Source organism: Pleuronectes platessa, chromosome 10, assembly GCF_947347685.1.
Source record: "Pleuronectes platessa chromosome 10, fPlePla1.1, whole genome shotgun sequence".
Classification (NCBI taxonomy): Eukaryota; Metazoa; Chordata; class Actinopteri; order Pleuronectiformes; family Pleuronectidae; genus Pleuronectes; species Pleuronectes platessa.
This window is the reverse complement of record NC_070635.1, coordinates 25,949,624-25,971,636: the sequence shown is the minus strand read 5'-3', so window position 1 is coordinate 25,971,636 and position 22,013 is coordinate 25,949,624. Positions and strand designations below refer to the sequence as shown.

At 40.5% G+C, this 22,013-nt stretch overlaps 1 protein-coding gene across 7 annotated transcripts in view; it reads right to left on the bottom strand.

The window, feature by feature from the left end:
• Positions 1-458: 458 nt before the first annotated feature.
• Positions 459-22,013, bottom strand: part of ubr5 (ubiquitin protein ligase E3 component n-recognin 5) — a 37,271-nt gene continuing 15,716 nt past the window's right edge. For 2 of the 7 annotated variants that reach the window (XM_053431714.1, XM_053431717.1), the window contains exons 24-59: positions 20,105-20,200; positions 19,704-19,827; positions 19,456-19,553; positions 18,489-18,646; positions 18,060-18,151; positions 17,788-17,934; positions 17,587-17,705; positions 17,273-17,399; positions 16,796-16,925; positions 16,507-16,667; positions 16,136-16,375; positions 15,804-15,927; positions 15,529-15,640; positions 15,242-15,373; positions 14,843-14,875; positions 14,003-14,260; positions 13,646-13,908; positions 13,261-13,472; positions 12,845-13,078; positions 12,383-12,456; positions 11,987-12,159; positions 9,618-9,767; positions 9,077-9,294; positions 8,637-8,757; positions 7,800-8,172; positions 7,552-7,639; positions 7,316-7,460; positions 5,719-5,849; positions 5,465-5,525; positions 4,411-4,592; positions 3,336-3,420; positions 3,072-3,227; positions 2,408-2,521; positions 2,149-2,293; positions 1,938-2,023; positions 459-1,580 (exon numbers count right to left, since the gene is read on the bottom strand). In XM_053431714.1, the coding sequence (XP_053287689.1) occupies positions 1,368-1,580; positions 1,938-2,023; positions 2,149-2,293; positions 2,408-2,521; positions 3,072-3,227; positions 3,336-3,420; positions 4,411-4,592; positions 5,465-5,525; positions 5,719-5,849; positions 7,316-7,460; positions 7,552-7,639; positions 7,800-8,172; positions 8,637-8,757; positions 9,077-9,294; positions 9,618-9,767; positions 11,987-12,159; positions 12,383-12,456; positions 12,845-13,078; positions 13,261-13,472; positions 13,646-13,908; positions 14,003-14,260; positions 14,843-14,875; positions 15,242-15,373; positions 15,529-15,640; positions 15,804-15,927; positions 16,136-16,375; positions 16,507-16,667; positions 16,796-16,925; positions 17,273-17,399; positions 17,587-17,705; positions 17,788-17,934; positions 18,060-18,151; positions 18,489-18,646; positions 19,456-19,553; positions 19,704-19,827; positions 20,105-20,200 (5,375 nt within the window). In that variant the 3' untranslated portion in view covers positions 459-1,367. The remainder of the gene's footprint in view (positions 1,581-1,937; positions 2,024-2,148; positions 2,294-2,407; positions 2,522-3,071; positions 3,228-3,335; positions 3,421-4,410; positions 4,593-5,464; positions 5,526-5,718; positions 5,850-7,315; positions 7,461-7,551; positions 7,640-7,799; positions 8,173-8,636; positions 8,758-9,076; positions 9,295-9,617; positions 9,768-11,986; positions 12,160-12,382; positions 12,457-12,844; positions 13,079-13,260; positions 13,473-13,645; positions 13,909-14,002; positions 14,261-14,842; positions 14,876-15,241; positions 15,374-15,528; positions 15,641-15,803; positions 15,928-16,135; positions 16,376-16,506; positions 16,668-16,795; positions 16,926-17,272; positions 17,400-17,586; positions 17,706-17,787; positions 17,935-18,059; positions 18,152-18,488; positions 18,647-19,455; positions 19,554-19,703; positions 19,828-20,104; positions 20,201-22,013) is intronic. The other 5 variants (XM_053431715.1, XM_053431719.1, XM_053431718.1 and 2 more) reach the window with 5 other exon arrangements.

Sequence of the window (22,013 nt, the reverse complement as noted above, 5' to 3'; positions counted from 1 at the left end):
TTGCGTGTAATTGCATATTTACCATAAGTTGAGCATTCCAAATGAGCCTCGAGCCACATAAATGTCATACAATATTTTTGCCATACAGCCTAATTTAAGTTTAGTTTAAGTAGCCAAATTCTCCACAATCCGTTTTTCACTATTGGTTTTGAAGGCAACAAAAACGAGTGACAGCTCCAATTAGATGGGTGGGGCAGCGATGTCTCTCACCCTGATTGGTCAAAAGAACTCAGTTCAAAATGGAAATTCCTCCAGAATACGTACAGTTTCAACACTTTCTAACTTTCTGCAAATTTTGTTAAGAATTTGAGCATGTTAAAGCCCTCAAAAAGCCAATTCATTTCCCTGAAAAATAATAATCCTTACAATTTCTATAGGGCCTCACACTTTCAGTGCTCGGGCCCTGAATACAAAACCCGTTTTTTACCACAACTATAAAAGGTATAGAAAGCATTGGATCTGGTGCACATTTTTAATTGGTGTGGTTCTGTGTGTTAACACATTAACATCGGGTTTAATACACCATGATTTACACAACATTGCTACACTTGTAATACATTTTCCTTAAGTATACACACACACGTTCTGTTTCTCCATTTATTAATGATTCTGAATTGACTTGTTTAGGCATACAGGGGGAAAATAGATTTATTCAAGCTGTGTGGACTCTAGATATTCTGTAAATTAATGCAAAACAAATGAAAACATTGGGTCATGGAGTAAAATGTAGCCTTCTCCTTCAAATTATTGTAACATTTATTTCCCTACCACTCGGAACATAAAAGCATCAAGTAAAAATAAAAGTAAAAATAAAGACTGGACAACATTTTTTGCATCCAAGTTTATTTTGAAATTCCCTACTCCCCCTGTACATGAAAAAAATGACTTTCCACAAAGGCAGCAGTGAACTGTCAGTGATAGTACTTTTCTAGGGAAGGAAAAAAAACTTATAATCACAGTGTGTCTTCTTTTTCTTCTTTTAAATACTTCTACTGCTGTCATCTTTGGCTGGGTTTTGGCAGACAGCTTTCTGTCAAACCAAATTCCTGGGAAGCAAAGGTTGAAGCCAATAGAGCAGAGCTGAGGGATTTACATTTTACAGTGCCAATGCAGGAATGTTCTGGACTGTATACCTCTCTTCATTAACACAAAGGAAAAAAAGCAATAAAAACTGAAATAAAAATAACAAGCGGTTTGTGTTCATAACACAAACAAATATTACTGCCTGGGGAGATAACGACAGTATGTCGAATTTCATAAAATTGTATAGACAAAAAATAAATCTACAAAAATGGAGCTAGGTAAATATTACACAACAGTAAACGTCATTTTTTTTCCTTTTTTTTAAACTCTTTTCTGTTGAACCTCTACACGAATCCAAAATTCTTGGTCTTAATGGCTAGCAGGAGTTTCTGTTTGAGTATCTGTTTTGAAGAATAGAGGGGCACGTAGAGACGTGAGATGCAAGTGTTGGCTGTGGGGAGGTGCTGGTCGTCTGGAGGCCGGATGGTGATGGAGGGCATCGGCTGGAAGCCCTCCTCGCTGGCTGGGAGAGACGGGCTGGAGGTCCAGAAGTACACCTGAGGAGGAGAAAAATAACAAGTCAAGAAAAACTTTTGTAATGTTCAGCTTCTCATGTGTTGGGATGATAAGGACAAAAAGTTCAATGAGGGAGGCTTTGACAAATACCTAATACATTGTTGCTCTTTGGATTTTAATAGTGCCACGGGTCACCACTTGCTGTCTCAAAATGTAATAGTACACTAAAAGCTACTTAGGCTGTCCTTCAATTGAAGCATTACGTGTCACTTAAAAAGTACACTGGCTTTGACAAGCCCATGCCCACTGTAATGCACCACCATGATTACTGACCTTGTTGAACAGGGAATTTTAAAGTCTTTCTTTTCAAGTATATTTAAAATTAAAAATATATTTACCAGATCTTGCCTCTCAGTCATGCTCATCTTCTCCACTATGGACCAAAACCATCGTTTGAACTGCAGTAGCTTGTCTGCACTTTCCCCTGTTGGAAGAAAAACAAGTCTTTGCATCAGATATGTAAATCTATCATTAGCCTAAAAACGAAGAAAACAGAAAAACCTTCCAAAGGATGCAAGCAGAGCAGGGATCCAGAATGTGCAGCCATACCAGATTCATCATTGAAGGAGGTGAAGCTGATGAGCATCTGGACGTTGACTTCCCCACAGCCGTTGACCAGCAGCCTAAAGTCCTCGGCCGTCAGGTCCTCCAGGGCGTTCTTAGGAAGAACATCCAGCAAGCCCTTCCTCATTGCCTAAACGGCAGAACACACAGTTAGAATATAGAAACATTTTAGTGACTGTCAAAACATTTGTCTGTTCAAAAAGCAGACACAGGTAGAGTTCATGTCTGGGGGTATATTACTCACATGGAGAGGCTGCTCCGCCACAACAAGCATTCTGTGCTCCGCATACTTCCTCACATACTCGTACACGTTGAGGGGCGTCACTGGCATGTTGACCCCACCAGACTGAAGCTCGACCTGAACCAGGAGGAAAACCTCAACTATCAGTTTGTTTATGATAAACATATTTCAGAGAACATATTTAGCACTAATCGTTCCGGTGTTGTATTGAGAGAATTAGCTTTCTGATTCAAAGATCTTAACCTTAAGAGGTATTTACCTTATCAATGTTATGTGATGCAAATTAAGTACGTCTTAGAACCAAGCCAATAACACAATTTTTATCATAAATTAACGATATATGTATTTTATGAGGACTTTATTTACTTTAAAAGAGGAGAGACTGAATAAAAAAGACAAACCATAAGACAACACTGAGGTTTTTTAAAGGAGCATTACGGATCCTCTGTAATTTGCAGGCTGAATAGCATTATTTCTCCCCCAAAGCGTCTCAATTTGTAGAGACAGGTTAAAGAAATTACTGAGATAAGGAAGTTTTAAGATTTTCCCTTCTTTCTAGAAGCTCAAACTCAAGCAGTGATATCTCTTTCCTGAAAAAACCCGGCCTGAGCATGACTGTTAGTAGTAAAATCTATATTGTTGACACAATGACAGTGACGTCTGTTACCTGTCCAGCTCCTTCCTCTTTGCAGAGGTCAATGGCAAAGGCCAAGTCCATGGCAGAAAATACTGCATCTGCTTCACCTGCTTGTGAATGGCGGATCAGCTGCCGCAGGCTCTCATACATGACTGGGTCGAAGAATGCAAAATCATGCCAGTTCACCTGCAGTAACACACAAGTAGGATTAGAAAACTCATTCTAAAAAGAACCAACATCTCAAAGTGACGTCCAACGACTCTAAAAAATGATTTATTCGAAATGACTTCTTACCTTCCTCCCAAGCAGCACTTTGATGACATGTCTGTTCAACGTGATCGGGCAGAGCTCGTTCTGCAGCAGACACAACCCTAGTATTCTTGAAAGAAAACAAAATATTCAACTTTTTGTTTCCGCCTTAACTCAAGTTTAAATACACATACTAGGGCTGGGTATTGCCTACAACCTCACGATACGATACGTATCACGATACGATACGTATCACGATACAGAGGCCACGATACGATACTATCACGATACACGTTGCTTTTGAATAATGACCATGTCCTGCACAGAATTGACTACAACAGTTGTTCTTTATTATTCCATATAACAGCAAAGGCGAAGTCTTAGGGTTCGCACCACTCAAAATACTTTTTTTCGGGCCATTAAAAGTAAAATAAAATAATTATCATTCTAATCCCAATTAAAAAAAAAAGTCAATGCCCTGGATCTGTCGCTCACGGATCTCCTCCCAAGATCCCCAGATACGGTGTTTTTAATTTCCCTCGTCAGTGCCGAGTCTGTTGCTTGAACATGAGCGCAGTTGCACATCTGGGCATGCAGCGTGGCTATAATGTTCTTCGGACATTACGAGTGCTGCAGCTTTTAGCGGCTTCAGGGCTTTAGCCTCATCTTCAGCACAGGCCAGGCCAGGTCCGCTTCAGTTAAGGTCCACAGCTCCTTGGCATTCTTCCACACCTCAGTGGAGAGTAAGTAAGAAACAGTGGGCGTCTCGAGCGCACGTTGAGCGGCCAAATTCAGACTGCGAGCAAAGAATTTCACGTGCAATAAATCCGCCAGTTTTTCCGGTGTTTCTTCCTTGCTTGTTTTGAGTTGAGACATGTCCTGTTTTTGCCTATGCTGCCCCCTTTGGCATTATTGTGCACTGCACCATAGGTGAAGTTTCGTTTTCAAGACGGCCGTCAAAGCATTTGATGCCGTATCGATACAGTAGCATATGCATCGATGCATGCATCAGCATGACGACGTCACGATATATCGCCATATCGATTTTTTGAGCACAGCCCTAACACATACCCTTACTTTTGTGAAACCTCTTGCATGTGACACCACTACAGATCATTACCTGCCGATGTTTCGGAAGCAGTTGAGTCTGGCCTCTGTGTTCTTCCCAGGCCGTGGTGAGTAGAAGCCTCGTTTGCCAGGCTGGTAGAAGAGAGGAGCATTATCGTCTCCATCATCTGGGTCGTCCAGCTCCATGTCCACCACACTGCGGGTTGAACCATGACGCTTACGGTTCTCCTGCTGCTACAACCACACAAAAAGTAATAGGGCTGCAATTATGTTGTGCAATAGTATTGACTGTACCTAAAGGCCAGTGCCCTATGAGTCATATGTGCATAAGTGAGTTATCCAGATTAGAATTACATTTGACACAAGTCCAGAATAATTTGGTTCTTCAAAGCTGGTTTAAAATTGAACTGTAGTAATTAAAGTCGAACCCAGATTAGTAGATTATTGAAAGCTAACTTGGTCATGAACTAACGTTGAGACTGTGTTATAAAAAGAAATGAAAATCTGGGTAAAAAGATGTTGTGAGCAAAAAGACAAACTCTGCCAAGAGATTGTGACTGTTAAAAGATAGAATATAGCATCTAATTTTACATTAAAATTGAAATAATTAAATAATAAATAATTATCAACAGAATAAATTGTGTATGCATTTAAAGGCTTTAAGGAAATTATTTTATAGCAGGCTTATGATCATCACTGAAAACTCAAATTCTCTAATCTTAATGTGGGATAACCTCATCAACCATGCACTAGCATCACTCTTGGTCTAACCAGTCTCTGCCAATATGTAATTTAACAGTGATTAGAGTGCAAGAACACAAATAAAATGAGACCTATGTCAATGAATCTATTGCCACAGTGCATGCTGGGGGGGCACCCAATACATCCATCTCTGGCTTCAGTGCAATCACATGATCAACTATCAGCCAAACACGGCTTAATTCTACTCATGTCTTCATTTGCAGCATAAATAACCATATATAGTTATTCAGGAATCCCGATTAACAAATCAATCCTCAAAGAAATCATTTTAATTGGATGAGAATCAACAGAATTCATATTTAGCCTATTTATAGCTGAACAATAGACAGAGATATTGCGTTTACTTGTGTTTTCTCCGGTGTGTCAAGGAGACCCAGGTCCAAAATACTGTCAGCACCATTTTCCCTTGGATGACAAGAGAATTAAGTTAGTTTGATGAAACATCATTTCTTTCTGTTAATTGTTTAAGTAATAATCTTCATAATGAATGAAAATTCTGTACAAATGTTATTGATATAATTTACAGTACAACATCCATGCTTTCTCTACAGAAAAAATAACTAATGGGGCCCACTGTATTTCACATCTATTTTTTCACCTTCCATGTGCAATGAGAAGCTCCATAGCCTCTTCCACTCTGGCTCTGAGAGAATCCTCACTGGCCAGCAGTAGCAGCAGCTGAGCAGGAGACAGCTCCAACAACATGCCTGTGATTTTACTGGCAAACGCCTGAGGAGACAACACAAAAAGTCCGGTATAGGCAACTTCAAAAAATCAAAACAGCACCCAAACCTCTGAGCAGGCTTGTAAACTTGTACAGCAAGTACCATGCAAATATGCCCAATATAGACTTGGGCGATATGGAAAAAAATGTTATCACGATAATTTCAGGCATATCAGTCGATATCGCAATATCAACAGATTAAACCAGAAAATAAATTCTTGCACATTTGGGTTTATGTACAATGTTTTTATGTATAATGTTTTTTCTTATGTACAAAACAGATTTTAGTTGATCGTGCAATCATCCTGTGCCACTGCACTTTACTCATAACATTTCATACAAACCACTACAGTGAACAGGGTGTATATAATGTACATGCTCATCATTTCCTTATTTAATACAATTACTTTTTTTTGTGCCTTTTAAAAATTTTTTATTCTCTTGTCTATCTCACTCAGACCTGCCTGCTGCTGTAACAACTGCATTTCCCCAGTGTGTGAATTGATAAAGTTGAATCTTTTCTTAAATGAGTGGCACTGTACAGAACAAGTGGCTGTGCTCCTATGATGTTTTCTAATCATCAAACACTTAGAACTAATCTTAATAAAACCTGCTGAAGTCATATCTATGTGCCTGGATAAACAGGGCGTCACTTCTTAACTCCAACTGTAAAGTTAAAAACAGTCTGCGAGGCATGCGTGTGCGTGCGTCTTCACGCTCTACACACACAAACTGACTCTGTATCGTTCTGGTCACTTTAACCCTGATGTCCTGACGTCTAGTGTTGTGTAGCAGGGTAAAACAGGTGTCTCATCTCACAGGGCGGCTGTGGCTGAGGGGTAGAGTGGTTGTCCTCCAACCTGAAGGTCGGCGGTTCTATCCCTACTCTGACCCATCTGCATGCCGAAGTGTCCTTGGGCAAGACGCTGAACCCTGAATGCCCCCCCATAGAATAACTAAGTGCTGCGATTAGATGCACTGTATGAATGGGTGAATGAAAAAATGTACTGTAAAGCACTTTGAATGGTCATTAAGACTAGAAAAGCTCTATATAAATACAAAACCATTTACCATTCATCAAATCTACAGCGACTCAAACAAACGCAATGTAAACGTCAGTTGTTTGTATCCTTGTAACTTAACATGTGATGTTGTTTATTGTTAAAGTGTAAAGTGAACGCAGGTCAGAGAGGAATGAGGAGGAAGCAGACTCAGATAGGAGACTACGAGACGGTAAAAGACGACCAGGCCATTAATGAGCATCTGTCTGATCCTGAGGCAACAGTGGTTATAATTATTCAGAGGTGGAATCCAGCTAAAGCAATGAATGTACCCAAAAATATTTATCAATGTATTGTCACGGCATTGAGTCGTCCAGCTCTATACAGGAGCCCAAACATTAGCATGTGTGCTGACCCGATCCCAATCAATGTAAAAAAAAGAGCTTGACCACATGCAGATGTTTTATTACCGGTTGCATTGCATGAACACGTGGGTAGAGCCTTTCCCCGAGAGCTTGTCTGTGTGCAGGCAGAGGGTCGGGCTCGTCACTGGGGTTGCCCTCTGATGAGGGCCTGAAAGGTCTTGTGTCAATGGACAGCTGCCTCCTTGAGTCTCTGTACAAGACAAATGCTCAAATTTACTTAACAAAGCACAGACCTTTTCTTAAATGATTATAAAAGGGTAACGCATTAAGCTGAAGTTTACCTGTCTCTGTCTCTCCGGGAACCCGCTCGAAGCCCTCCACTTCGCCTCTCTCTTTCTCGGTCTCTGTTCCTCAAACGCTGCATTAGATCTACACAAATCCACAACAAACAGAGCAGGTTAACTTACAAGTCCCGGATTAATTATGTAAATAAATCTCTTTTTTAAGTGCTGACAGCATAAAAAACAATGATTGAATGCAACAATGAAATCAAGTTCCATAATACATTAGTTTCCACGTATTTTCATACTTGAATTGTAATCGTGATGACACGTACTGCTGGCCTGCATGCCCTTGCTGACACTCTGAACACAGTCCAGGTTTGGCAACTTATCATTGGAGAGGAGAGCCAGGGCAATGGCCGTGTAGAAGCTGCGTGCCACACCACTGCCCTCGCCTGGCTCATCTTTGAAGGTGACCTTCACCCGATGTACAGCCATGGGTGTGGTTGTGCAACGCCTGCCAAAGTGTGTATTTAGCTGACGCATGGTCTGCTGTATAAGCTGGTCTCGATCCCGGTCCACCTCTAGGGCCAAGTCACGGGACTGCAGGTTCCTCAGCTTCTCCATCTCCCGACGGAACTTGGATTCCTTTACTTCAAAGCCACCGAGCTCTGTGAGGATCTGAGATCACGAAACAATAAAGACATTATAATCATTAAAGTTCAAGTATGACAAATCTTTTTTAATAAGTCCTTCCAATGTTAAAGAGCACAATTGTGTGGCTGAGGTCGTCTTAGCAATTCTTAGCACCAAGGCACCACTCCCTGCTGACAAGCTCACACAAGTTGCTTAGTGAGGGCAGTTACACCGATGACAAAGCAAAGAGGAAAAATAAGGGTGCCCTAATTAGCAGACTACCAGTGTTAAAAAAAACAGTCTAATCCAAAAGTAAACAAGAGACAGCACTGAACTCAAAAAGGGTGAAAGACAGCAATAAGCCCTAGATTAGACATTTGTTTGTGTTAATATTGTTTGCCCCTATGAATAAAAACTAATTCAGTATTTATGGAGGTCGAAAAACATAATGGTAGAAAAGAAGGGTTCACAAACTATTTTTACTTAACTAATTAGAAAAAAATACATACAGATCCAGGTTCAGCTCCCACATCTTCCATGAAGACGCGACCAAAGAGCTCCAATGACAGACGCCAGCGGCCTAGTAGCATGTCATGTGAGATCATCATCCCCATGAAACTACAGTGAGGTCTGGACAGATAGGACAGACAATATTCTGTCAATTGTTTTAAAACATGAAAATGTTACAAAATTATATAAATTTATTGAAAACAAGGGTTTAGGCCATCTTGAGAGCTTTGCAACAATTGATATTTACTTTATTGACTAATACTGTATATACAAGTCGATGTCTGTCTGCACTGTGTTATAATTAGTTTAATATGGTAATTCACAAATTACCTATAGTATCAATTTGCAATTTAATTCGATATCTTTTTCTTAAAAAACAGGCCCAGAATTTTTTTTTGGTTGGGTCATCCTCAGTCTACGACAAAGAATGGGTGCTGACCTGAATGATGGGAGAGGTGGTCCGTCGCTCTCAGTGAGGCCAATCTCAGCGAGCAGGCTGCTCTTAAGCTGGGCAGCGAGATCATGTGGTGAGGGACCGGGTTTTGAAGCCTCCATCTCCTGCTCAGCCAGTGACTGGGTCTCTGTGCTCCGTTGGCCTGTTTCCATACTCATCACATTTTTCAGGTTGGCTGAGTATGACATCTTAGTGGGCAGGATCTGTTTAAGTGGGGTTGAGAGTAGCTCTTTAATAATGCAAACACTTGTGTTTTGAGTTGATTGCGAAAGAATGAAAATGGGACACATAACGCAGGCTGTGTTCCAGTACCCACACTTAACTGTCTATGTAAACAAAAAGACTGTCCAACATTTCATTATTAGTTGTTATCTATTATTTCCAGCACCTCCCAAAAGCTGTGAAAATAATGAATAGGAAATAATGAATCTTTAAAAGTAACGTAAACATTTCAATTGGGTTTGTTGTGTGTGAATATTAGAGCACAGCTGCCAGAGTGTTTGTCCAGTGAAGAGGGGTGGTATACCTGAGAGGGGGAGGGTAGAGCGCAGCCCATGTTTACCTCCAGGCAGTTCCTATCCATGCTTGCCTCAGCCAGGCCTTTGGTTGCAATGTAAGAGGAGGAATACAAGCCCTGAGAGGGACGACCAAATAGATCCTCCTTCCTGGCATTAGGCTGTAAAAGAAGAGGTGAAGTTGAAAGTAAAGAAAGGTTGGTGGTTGGTGATAATATAACATCTTCCTTTCAGTTATGTCAGTGCATCTACTGACTGTGCGCTGTGTCTTATTTTAATGTGGTGCCCGTCAATTCAGGTACTTAACTTAAACCAAATTTCCATGACCGTACCTTGTGAAATCTCGGTGTATACGCGATAAAGTGACAAAATGTAGTATTTAACATAACAATGAGAATTCCAAGGCATACAGTATACCTTAAATGACACAAACCCAAGTATGGCTGCTTATATTTTTAGCGTACTTCTTTAAAAGCATATGAATTATTTTAAACTCAGCGTAAATGAACGACATGAAAATATGATAACAAATTTCCATGACCTTTACAAAACTTTTGGGATTCTTTTTTTTCCATGACTTTTACAAGCCTGGAAAAACACATTTTAAAATTCCATGACTTTTCCAGGTTTTTCATGACCGTAAGAACCCTGCTTATAGCACCACAAGTAAAAAAAGTGCTCAAGACAGCCTGATATATTTATCCTGCCAACTGACTTCCAGAAACTGGGAACCATTTCAAAACATCATGGGAAAGAACTTGAAAGTGCATAGAGTAGGACTGCACGATATATCAGAAATTGGCTGTCATCGCGATATCAACGTTTGCGATAGATTCATCGCAAAAGATGGCAAAAACTTTGATAAATGGTTTTCCATGCGCCACGCATTCCCGCTATACATGTCAATATATTGGGTCAATCAGATGGAGCCCTGCTGTTAGGGATGGGCATAATTAAATCGACGATCGATTAATTGATCATTAAGAATTTTGTCGATGACATTATTTTTTCATGAATGCATGTTCTGTTGCGTTCGCTGCCAACACTGCGAAGCTCTGCGTCTCCATGAGCACCCGAGGAGTCCACTTCTTCAAGTAGGAGGTCGGAATATCCGAGTTGCCCTGAATGCAGCACAGCGAGGATGTTAACAACTGGAGGAAGCAGCCCAGAGCTAGATCTGCTGTTCGGCATCATGTCCGCACGGACCCTCAGTCCAGGGGAAGGGAACCCGGACAGACCCGGGTCTGGGTGAGGGGTTACGGGAGTGAGGACGTTACAACAACCAGATTGAGAGGTCGAGAACCGTCAAATCGAGCTAGCTCTCAGCGGCTAGCTGCTGCTTTCTCATCGGGGCTATAGAGTACAGCAGCGCATATTTTCAAGTGTACCCATAGAACGGACCCCGTTTAACTGCCACAAGAGATGTTCATCTTGTAATAAAGACCTCAATGAGGAAACACGCTATGTTTTTTCTATTTTCACTGCATTTTAATATAACCTATAAATAGTGAATTTTTTATATTAAAATATTAATGATTAATCGAAAAACAATCATTAATTCTCCCGACGATAGATTAAGACAATTTAATCGTATGCCCATTCCTACCTGCTGTAGACGATAAATTAAAGACACTCAGATCATTGACGGGTTTTCTGTCAATGAATCATTGTCAGAAGAAGAAAAGAGAAAAAAGAGGGAATTCGAAAACAGGCCGTCAAATCTGGTTGTTCTGAGTCAGATTCATCACATTGAACGTTTGATTATATAAAAGAATTGTGTAGCTTATTTATGATTCTCTCTCAAAACACACAGTCTGTTGTTTCTTGCTAGAAACAGGGTAGAAAAAACAGACTTTATAAACTTAGTAAATGTATTGAGCTGGAGGAGATGGTGTCGCGTTTGGTTAAGTTGGTACAGCGCAAATGATTGAGTCACAAGAGAGGAGCAATAAACTACTGAAAGGTCCCTGCCTTGGAACAGAATATTTGATGAATATCTTTCATTATCCCATTATAATTGACTATTAAACCAAAATGTCTGAGGAAATTGCTGCGAACATTCTTCGGATTTTCTTCCGCCAGCCCCCCAATGAAAATTCTGGATTATGTCCAAGTGTGCTCATTTCATTGCACAGATAAGTTATATCCAGCCTATGGTAATCCTCGCTTGAACGATATGTCTGTATTGTTCGAAAACATCTGATACAAGAATCTCCTGCTGCATTAATTTATGAAAGGCAAACTCCGGAAAAAAGTCAACACCCAATGTGGGGACATTCTCCAGAGTCTGACATTTTTTCCCGTTATCATCAAAACATCCTGTTAAACGTAAAATAAGGTGTTGGCCCAGTACCAAACTGAAACAGAACATTGTACAGACCTGCAGGAGGTGGGGCTGATCTGCCAGTGGAATGGCCTCAGCCAGGGGAACATCGAAGGGGTTGGGTGGGATGCAGCCCAGAAACGTCATAGAGTCAGAGCGACGGAAGAAGGGGTGGTTCTGACCCGTTTCAGCTGGAACTGGGTCCTCATCCTTGTCCTGAAGAGTTGAACCTGAGGTGAAGCAGAAACAAAGCAACTATAAGAACAAAAAAAAGCAACATTATGTTGAGTTGGACAGACAGGCAATCATTATTAATATTGGTCAATATTATAAAGGTTAGGAAGTTGTTTTGCTTGTGTCTAACAAACCTGTTAAATTTTTATATGCATCTGACCATCTTCTATAATCTGTTATTTTTAAATATTATACATTGCATATTATTATCAGGCTTACTTTGATTAGTGTCCTCATCATTTTCGTGTTCAGAATCTTCATTGTCCAAACCCAGCTCCAAGATCTCTCGATTTCTACAAAGTATGGATAACAGTTACTGTTTAAGTCATAGGTCAATCAATCAAATTACATTGTATTTGTATAGCCCATATTCCACATCAGGTGAAGATAGATTAAAATTATATATATTTTCAGCAGTGGTTTTTCAAACACAGAAACAATAATTATTGCAAGCATGCCAGTAGATGAAGTGCAATAATTACAAAACAGGAAAAAAAGAGGTTAGATTCTGTATATGCAATTAAATAATTTAGTAGCATATAGTTAAAGTGTTAAGAAATGGCAGTTAATGTGATTGACAATGATTATAGAATATTGTCTTTGTGGTTCGAATCGATCTTTTAGAAAAATCTGAGTTTTTGAGAGCTAAGAAAACCATTGTCCCTCATTTTCATCATTTACCTCTTTCTATCGATCTGTGGGGTGTCCAGTGTGGTCTGCTGGTTCATGGCCTTAATCCAGTAGATTAGAGCCTGGAAGACGTAGGCCACATGCTTCAGTGAGCACACGTCCAGTACAGGAAGCACGTCAGAATGCTCATCGTTGTGGGACCGCATTAGTGATAATGCGTAGTTCAGGAAATCGCCACGTGCCGACATCATGCCTTGGCGAGCGGTCAACAGAGTGGCTGCTCTCCTTAAAAACAAATACATAAAAAAAAAAAAATTAATTTCACTCAAATTACAAATGCAATAAAATAAAGCTAAAAAGCTAGCTTTAAAAGAAAATATACCCGATTTCTTAAAACTGTATACTTAAACGTGTGCCAATGAACAAACTAGCCCAAAAAAAATTATATGATAGTTAATTTCTTCTACCTGCGTCCTTCCAGGGTGCGGAGGCTGGCTTCTTCTCGAGCAGTCATGCGTTCCCTGCGAGCTGAGTGCTGAGAGGCATGGAGTGGGTGACTGGGGTGACCAGGGTCTCCAGCAGATGATAGGGCTGAGCCATATCGCAACTGAGCTTCAGTGGAATCCATTATGGACACCATCCAGTTCCAGGTGGGAATCAGCTTTTCTTCAACATAGTTCTGTTTCAACAAACATTACCTCTTTTAAATCATTCAATGTATATACACCTATCAGCCACTACATGTAAAAGTGTGTTGTTTTTGATAAATAATAATAAAGACACTGCATATTTTACACCAGTAATCTGGTGCCTAGGTGAAGTCCAGTCTACCTTGATGACACGCCATCTTACCTGCAGGTTGACTGCATCCTGATAGGTGAGCTTTACAGCAGCAGGATACTGTGAGTAGACTAGATGGTTGTACTTGGGAATTAGACTCATGAGGTCAGAGATCTGCCTGATAACAATGCTGTAGGCCCGGGCCAGGCTGCTGGCAGATGTCAGATAACTGCTGGAGTTGCTGGCCTCTAGCGCCGCCGCCGCGGCACTGGAGCTAATCGCACTGGAGCGACGCAGGTTGGTAGGATCAATATATATCAGGCCTGTGGAGCTTGCTGTGGAAAATTACACAAACAAAAGTTCTGACACTGATCTGGGAAACCAAACATTAGAAAATAAAAGAGCAGAATAAGACAAAGCTTTACTGACCAGCTGGTGTTGAGGAGCTTGAGGGGGCACTTCCGGAGGCCCTCTGGCTGGGGGTGTTTCTTACAGCCCACTGCATGGAGCGAGGAGCCTGGGCTGCACTATTGGCATGTGATGCGCTAGTTGTTCTTTCCAGTGGTTCGTCCAAAAGGAAAGTTTCCTGGTCAACATCGTCGCTCTGACTGCTGCTGCTGTCAGAGTCGCTGGAGTCATTGGACTGAGAGTCATCCTCTGAAAAGAAGGCAGGGACACTGCTGGCACCTTCAGAGAGGAGGGGGAGGTGGATAAAGGGTGAGGACAAGAGTTAAGGGGGACAGGTTTAAAGCCATGAGAATGTATCTGACCTTTTGCTCTGTCTTTTATAAATCAGAGGCAGGAGTGCGGGTTAGTGAAATCACACCACGACAAGGCCAAACATTAACAGGATAGTGAAAACACTCAACACTGCTCCCTGTTGATCAACTCATTCTACATAATTTGTTTTCTGATGATTATTGGAAATTTCATTCAAAATAGAGGACAGTGATATTTAAATTGATTTACGGAATACTCTAAAAGAAAATATAAGAGCCCACCCATTTCAGATGATCAAGGAGGAAAAAAACACCACACCATTTGGAAAGTGGTCAAATTAGTTTGTTATTTGGATGAAAGAACATGACCAAACTTGTGATGAGGTATATTATTAGTTAAAAGTGAAACAAACAGATGGCACAATAATAGTGAGATGTGAGAAGGGGACGAACTGAAGGAACTCGCAGCAGGAAACGGTGTATGCAACTCTGCAAATTCACTCTTTGCCCTGACATCTGTATATGCATTGAAGTAAAGAGGAGCTCATACCAAAAATAGGAAAAGCCAAGGACACCCTACTGCCTGCAAATGAAATACATTGGGTATTCAGCCAGGGACCATTTTGTATGCTGTATTATTAGCTCTCCAAACATAAACCCTACAATCCAAAGTTATTTCTGTTAAGCACTAGTGATTCTGATAACTGACTTAGGCTGCAACTAAAGGAGAAAAAACACCACAGCGTGGCATGACAGAAATCTAATTTCTAATTAGTAAGATCTTTAAAAAAAAATTGAAAGACTTCAGTTAAAAGGAGGTCGATAAAAAAGGTGACCGCATTTCCACAAGAGACTAACTTGAAACCGAGAAGAATGTTTCATACATTATTTTAATGGATAATCTAGAATTAAATCTAAAATAAAATATGAACAGTGGCTGTTGACCAACCTGCTTCAGAGCCAGCAGTGGCTGCTGTGACAACGCTCCTGCGGCCGCTAGCATTATCCTGATTGCTGTGGTTGCTTTCGCTGTCGCTCTCCGTTTCAGCTGCTGCCAGCAGATCAAGCTCCATGTCACTTCCTAAAGGCAGACACAGACAAAAAGATGAATCAGTCATTGTTGGCTGGGTTCAAATAATTATTCAAACTAAATTATTACATTTTTTATAGTCATTAATAAACTAAACTTCAGTATTACCCTTTCCTTTCACTCAGAAAAAGAAGGAGGTGTCTCACCATCCTCGTCATGTTCATCATGCTGTCCTTCTGCCTCTGCATTTTCCTCTCCCTGCTCCTCTTGGTCGTCATGATGGTCTTCCTCCCCTGCTACCCCCTCTACAACCTCAACCTGAGAGACAAACAACAAGATCATAAGAGAAAACTTTAAGCAAAGCAGGACAAACCAGACCAGTTCCATTAAACACTCTTAAAAACCTGGTCACCAACTTAAACTGAATCCCTAGCATACAAAGTTCACTATGGCCCGAATTATTATATAATGAGGCTCCCACCTCTTCTACATCTGCTGATACAATGTCATCCTGCTCTTCGTCTCTCCCTCTGACAGGCTGAGATTGGCTGCTGCGTCGAGGTTGGGGGTTCCTGATGATATAAGACGCAGCTGTCTGGCTGGAACTTGAAAAAATGAAAAGCATGGTCAGAAGTCATATCGAGTGAATAAGGATTAATCATTTTCGTTACTTGTACTTTCTTCTCTCTAAGAAAATTTCTACTCAACGACTCAATGATTTGAAACAAGTAATTTCTTTATTTCAGCACATTAATATAAGCACATTTTGATGCCCTGTAACTTGCCAAAAAGTCTACCATAGAGCCAACCAACCTGTTGGACTGGTCAGGTGAGGGTCTTGGAGGGAGAGGTTCAACAGAGAAGAGCTCCTCGCTGCCCTGAACAGCATCGATGCTGGTGCTGGCCAAAGTGAAAGGAGCGGTAGGCCGTGCAATACCCATTCGTACTGGAACAATCAGCGACTCGGCTACGTTACACAGCTCCTCCACAGCGTAAGGTAAGAGCGCCTGAAAAACTCGCCGACATTTCCCAATAGGCTGGGGGATGAAGTTGCTATGTAGTGGAAATAGAGAGAAGACCAGGTCTCTTACAATTCAAAAGATGTCAAAATGTGTAGGCGCCATTGCATTTATAGGGTCAAAGAGCCTTAACTAAAACTCGTTGCTTTAAAATCTTAATCTTACTTTTTCTTCTTGGAGGAAGCCATCTCCACACTGAGGATAACAAACACCCGGGCTACAGAGCGAAGGAACCTCCTGGTGACACTGACTGCCTCCTCTCTTCTGCCAGGAGTGTACTTGTTCTGCAGCTCCTTCACCAGTGTGCCCAGTAAGGTGTCAATGAACTAATACGAGAGAAGAATAACAAACATTGATAACCAAAATACTGTGTAAGGAGGCACATGAACATAACGCATATTTACTGGTAATATTCAGTTGGACTCATTAGTCAAGAAGGACTAACTGGACTTACAGTGATGTCAGGGGCACATTTGACAATGAGGCAGTGGGTGAAACAGTCAAGGCGAATAGTGCCACTCTGCTGGTTCAAGTAGACTTGCTCTTCAGGCAGAAGGTGAGCAATTCTGCTGCTGGCACTCAGTCTATAAAAGAAAAAAAACTGTCAAAATATGATCTGAAATGATTGGGAACTAAACTCTGTGTACGGTAACATGAAGTTATAACTACATCAGTCCAATTTGTTACGTCAATATGAAATACAATGAGATTATCAACTGGTTTATTACTAATAAAGCAGCAAAAAAGATGCCCACGAGGACATCTGTGTAAAAAGTTTAATAACTGGTACACTGTTTCTGGAAAGATACATTCCTGTTGAGTTTCCGTGGATAATTTTTCATTTCTTTGAGCAGAATAAAATAATCAGTCTTATAAGCTCCTATTACAACCACATCTTAATGCTGGGGGTGCTGTTTGCTGTAATACTCACGGGTCTTTATTCTCCTGAGAACCAAACATGATCATAGACTTGAGGGCATTCCAGTCCTGCAGAACCCTCTCCAGGGCCAGCTGAGCAAAGCGGGGAGGTTCTAGATCATGATCTGGCATATCAGAGTCTAAAAGAGAGGAAAGGAGAAGAAGCATGTTTTCATACACTGGTGGCCCTCTGGAGATAATATAATAAAAAAAAACAGTCAAGGCTGTAAGAAGATAGAAAATAAGATGTGAAAAATGTTTAAAAATGTACACATAATTTGTCTGTACTAATAGTTATAGTTGATAAATAGATGATTGTGAACCTACCCTCTGCATTAGCAGCCTTGCGATTCCTGTCTTCTCTGATGCGTGGTGGTCTATACTGACAGTGCTCAACACTCTGCCTGGCAACAGTCTGCACCAAGAACAGCAATATATGCTCTCCCCTGTAGATGGAAATAAAAATGATTTTCCTATTCCTATTAAAAAATGCTCCCAATGCACGAATAGAAAGAAGAGCGTTTTTACCTGCTGTTTGGTGTTGTGACCAGGTTAGTGGCTGTGAGTAGCCTGTACAGCAGGTCGAGACGAGCAGCTTTCTGACCAGCGATCAGTGTTTTACACTTACATTTCTCCCAACAGTCGCAGTATGCTGTGGGAGAGGTCCTCTTCAGCCTGGGAAATAACAGAGGCAAATTTATGATTAGAAAGGTGACCTAATTTAAATCCAGGTAATGAAAAGTGAAGGTAGGTAAGCCTTACAGAGACTAAATAAGGTAATACTCAAAACTAGGACTTACTTGCAGTCATGTCCTTTGTGACAGACCCTAGCACACTCAGTACAGCAGCAGAGGGACTCCAGCAAACCACAGGTTCGACACTCAAAGATATCCTAAATACAAAGGCAGTGTGTCAACTCTCATGTGATCATTAAACATTGAAAAGATTCCCAAATAACATTGCCTTCAAAATGAGTGAGGCTTAATGTGTGTAAAACATGTTTGCTCTCTACTTTGATGTAGGCAATATTTTTCTGCTGCTTTCACTTTGTGCCCAAAAGCCACATCTTTCCATCGTCTGTTTTTACGTCAAATGTATTGTCTGTTATGCAACTGCCTCTCTTAACATTTGAAATTAAAATCCCATCCCTAATTGACACCTGTGGTACACACTGGTGCTCGAACAAAGTGCTTTTTCTCTAAACTTCAGTTTAATCCTGTAGGGCTGACCTGGTTAATGTGCTCAGCTCCAGTCCAAGTGAAACTGCAGGTGTCATTGCAGCAAAGAACATACAGTGGTGAGTCATCTGGATTGGTCCCAGAAGGGCAAATCATTTCCATGAACACAGAGTCTGCATCCTCCTTCTCTGTAATGCCTGGGTCACCAACTGCGCTCAAGGCAAAGAACAGCAGCAAAAGATAGAAACAGAGGAATGCCAGTTATAACGTGATAGTTAGCTGTTGTAAGCATAGAAGCAAAAATGGGTCTGAATTCACATAACTTACAATTAACATCAACCTTTCCTGCTGTTACCTAACCAGTTTAGGTCTTATCAGTTTCAACATAAAAATGCTGCTTTCTGAGTTATTCACAGAGGTGGCTGGGCAGATTGGTCACCAAACTTTGTTTCTCACTTTTCTCTGTTCAGGGTAACATCACAACACATGCAGAGTACTTGCTCATAATACTATGTACATAGAGATGGCATTTTACTACAAGTTTGTAACCATGGCAGTCTCCATTTAACCCATTAAGACCTAAGGAGCCAAATCGGCTGAATCACTGTAAGTTAAGCGTTGTTTGAAACCCACCATCTGAAACCTTAAGGGTTTTCAGGAAAGCTGACAGAATAGCCAACATTGAAAAAAGTTGAATTTCTCAGTCTCAAAAGAATACAGAGACATTAAACAAAAAACATTATTCACGTTTCCATAAACTTCATGAGAACTTTGTTTTTTAAACCAACAAAGCCACCCTATTTCCTCCTCCTCAAAACACATCTTATACCGACTGAATCTGAAACTTCTTCATTGTGCTTTAGTCAATGAAACACTGCAGTAATTTGTTTCAATATCACTTCTGTCGCTTAGATCAGCAATCATCTGAAACACGTCTTCATAATGATGACCCATTCTTAATGGGTTGAATGGCAACCCTCTTTACAGCAGTGCTCTGAAAGCTACACTATTAACTTACCCTTTGCCATTTTCTGAGCAGCTTCCAAAACAGTGATGGCTGCCGGGTAGGCTCTCCCACTGACAGCCAACATGAATGGAGTCATTCCTCTGGCATCCCTGTAAAAAAACATCAACAAAAATGTGAATGAGCAATTTGGAAGGATATATAGGGAAATAACATGGATAACAGATAATTCAGGTCAACCCAATGTACAATAAAATGCAGAGTATTGATGAATGTACTTATACATTAAATAAGACTCGTACTTTGCAGAAAGCAGCTCCCGTAGGTGTGGCCTCAGAACAACACTGTCACACATCAGCTTTAGGATAAGGTGGGCGTTGGCCTTCCTGTCTTTAGATTCAACCACAGATGGTTCAGTGGACGGTCCTGTTTATATAGAGAACACAATTCATTAGACACCAAGCCTGTTTCAATGGCCGAGGTGCTAAAGAAGCAGCCATTTACCAACAATACGACAACAAACACTACCCAATTTTTATTTGCATCATCATTATATGTTTAACAGAATCACATTAGTTAAGTCAGCTGATTTTGGAGTATGATCTGATATGTAACCATGTGCTACCCACAACTGAAATTCCTGTTACAAGCAGTAAAAATAGCCTCTCTTCTTCCCTCATCAGCTCAGTGAAGACGTCGTTACCTGGTATGGTGGAGGTGCTGGGTCCCTGACTTGTCCCAGTGGAGGCAGTGGTGAGTGAACCCACAGCTGGTGCCAGAATGAAGTCAATGTCACCATCTGTTCACAAAATAATAATAAGAGTGATTTGAAAATTAGAGATCCCTCTGACCAAGAGACAAATTACAGCAAAACATTCGCCAATTGGTTGTTGCAGGTAGAATTCAAAAAGAGCCACTGGGAAGATGAAATCAGAAACTTTCACCCAGCTCTGTAGCTGCAGTTGGGTAATGAAAATCCGTTGCCAATCAGTCACCAGTTCCTACACATTTGATACCTCCTGGACCAAATCAAAATGCAGAATTGGCACCTCATGTCATTGCCTCAACCTAGTAGGGTTGGGAATTGGCAAAAATATGACGATTCGATAGTATTGCGATATTTGGGCCACGATTCAATATTATTGCAATTCTTAACATATTGCAATAAAGCAATTATTGCGATTCGATCTGCGATATATGTCCCCCATATTATTCAAATGCATTACAAAAAATTAGAAAAATAAGACTGCTCAACTCACTTCAAATGTCACATTTAATTCTGTGAACAACATTGTCTTCTACACATTAACTGAAGTGCAAAAACTAAGAAAGGGTAGTGCAAAAACTTTGTCCTTAAACATTCAGGACACAGGACCTTTGTTATTATTTTCTGAATAGGAGACCTCTCACATGAACGCTGAGCTCCCAGCACATAACTTTAAATTATTTAAATATAATACAGTAACATAAAGCAGACATAATAGAGTAACATAAACCTGAGAATAATCATATAAATAAGTAACTTAGAGCTTCAATTAAATTGAGAAAAATAAACAAAAATGTGTACTGCTAGAGTCCAGTCGGCTGCAAAGTCATGAACCAAAATGTTAAATTAATTTGGGAATATTGGCATTTTTTGTTCAGAAAAAGGAGTTAGTCAACATGCTCAGATGTTAAAGTGCTCCTCTGGGCCGTTACTATATCACCCTAGAACACCCTTTCAGCAGACACACTAGTGCCTGGAATGCTCAGGTATCTTTTAAACTCTGAAACTCTCCTCGTAATGCTTTGCCAGCCAGGGGCTGTCACATATATAATAAAATATTGCAAAATTGTAAATAAAGTATTTAAAAAAAGAAAAGAAAAAATAATATTGCAATACTTTGTGCTACTGTATCGATATAATTGCGTGCGCAAAATATCGCGATACTAAACAGAATCAATCTTTTCCCCCACCGCTACAACCTAGTGCTGCTTGATTATGGCAAATTATTTTAACAATCACGATTATTTTTGCTCAATTTTGTTATCAAGATTATTCAACACAATTACTCATTGACTTTTAAAACATCACATTTATTGAACTTAAATGAAAAATAAATTATTTAGGCAGCCATGTTAACAGATTAAAGTGTCTACACTGCCTGAGTGAGCAGGGAAGAACTTTTCTCCCGTCTGCAGGAGGGAGTGAGTGTGTTTTTGTCTCGGTCACTCTTCAAACAATGTGACGATCACATTTAAATAGTTATTAATCGATGGTGTTGGATCATTAAACCAGATTGTTCCTGTCACTTAAAGCTGATGTCCTAGTTGTGCACATCACATGCCGTCTCGTGTTGGCTCAAATGTTGTAATGTTTTTCAAAGCATTGAAATAAACTCAAGAGAATCAAACAACACAAAGTAAACAAAGTACTGTCCGTGTCCTAATAATTTCTGATTAGTGTTGGTGTTTATTGTTAACATGTGAAGTGGGCGCAGGTAAGCGGGGGAGTGACTAGGAAGGACACGGTAATGTGGCACGGTACAAGGATGTGTGTCTGTCCTTCTCCTGAAGCAGCAATACCCTATCTGTATCACAACAAAACTGCATTTTGCCTGCACTCACAGTTC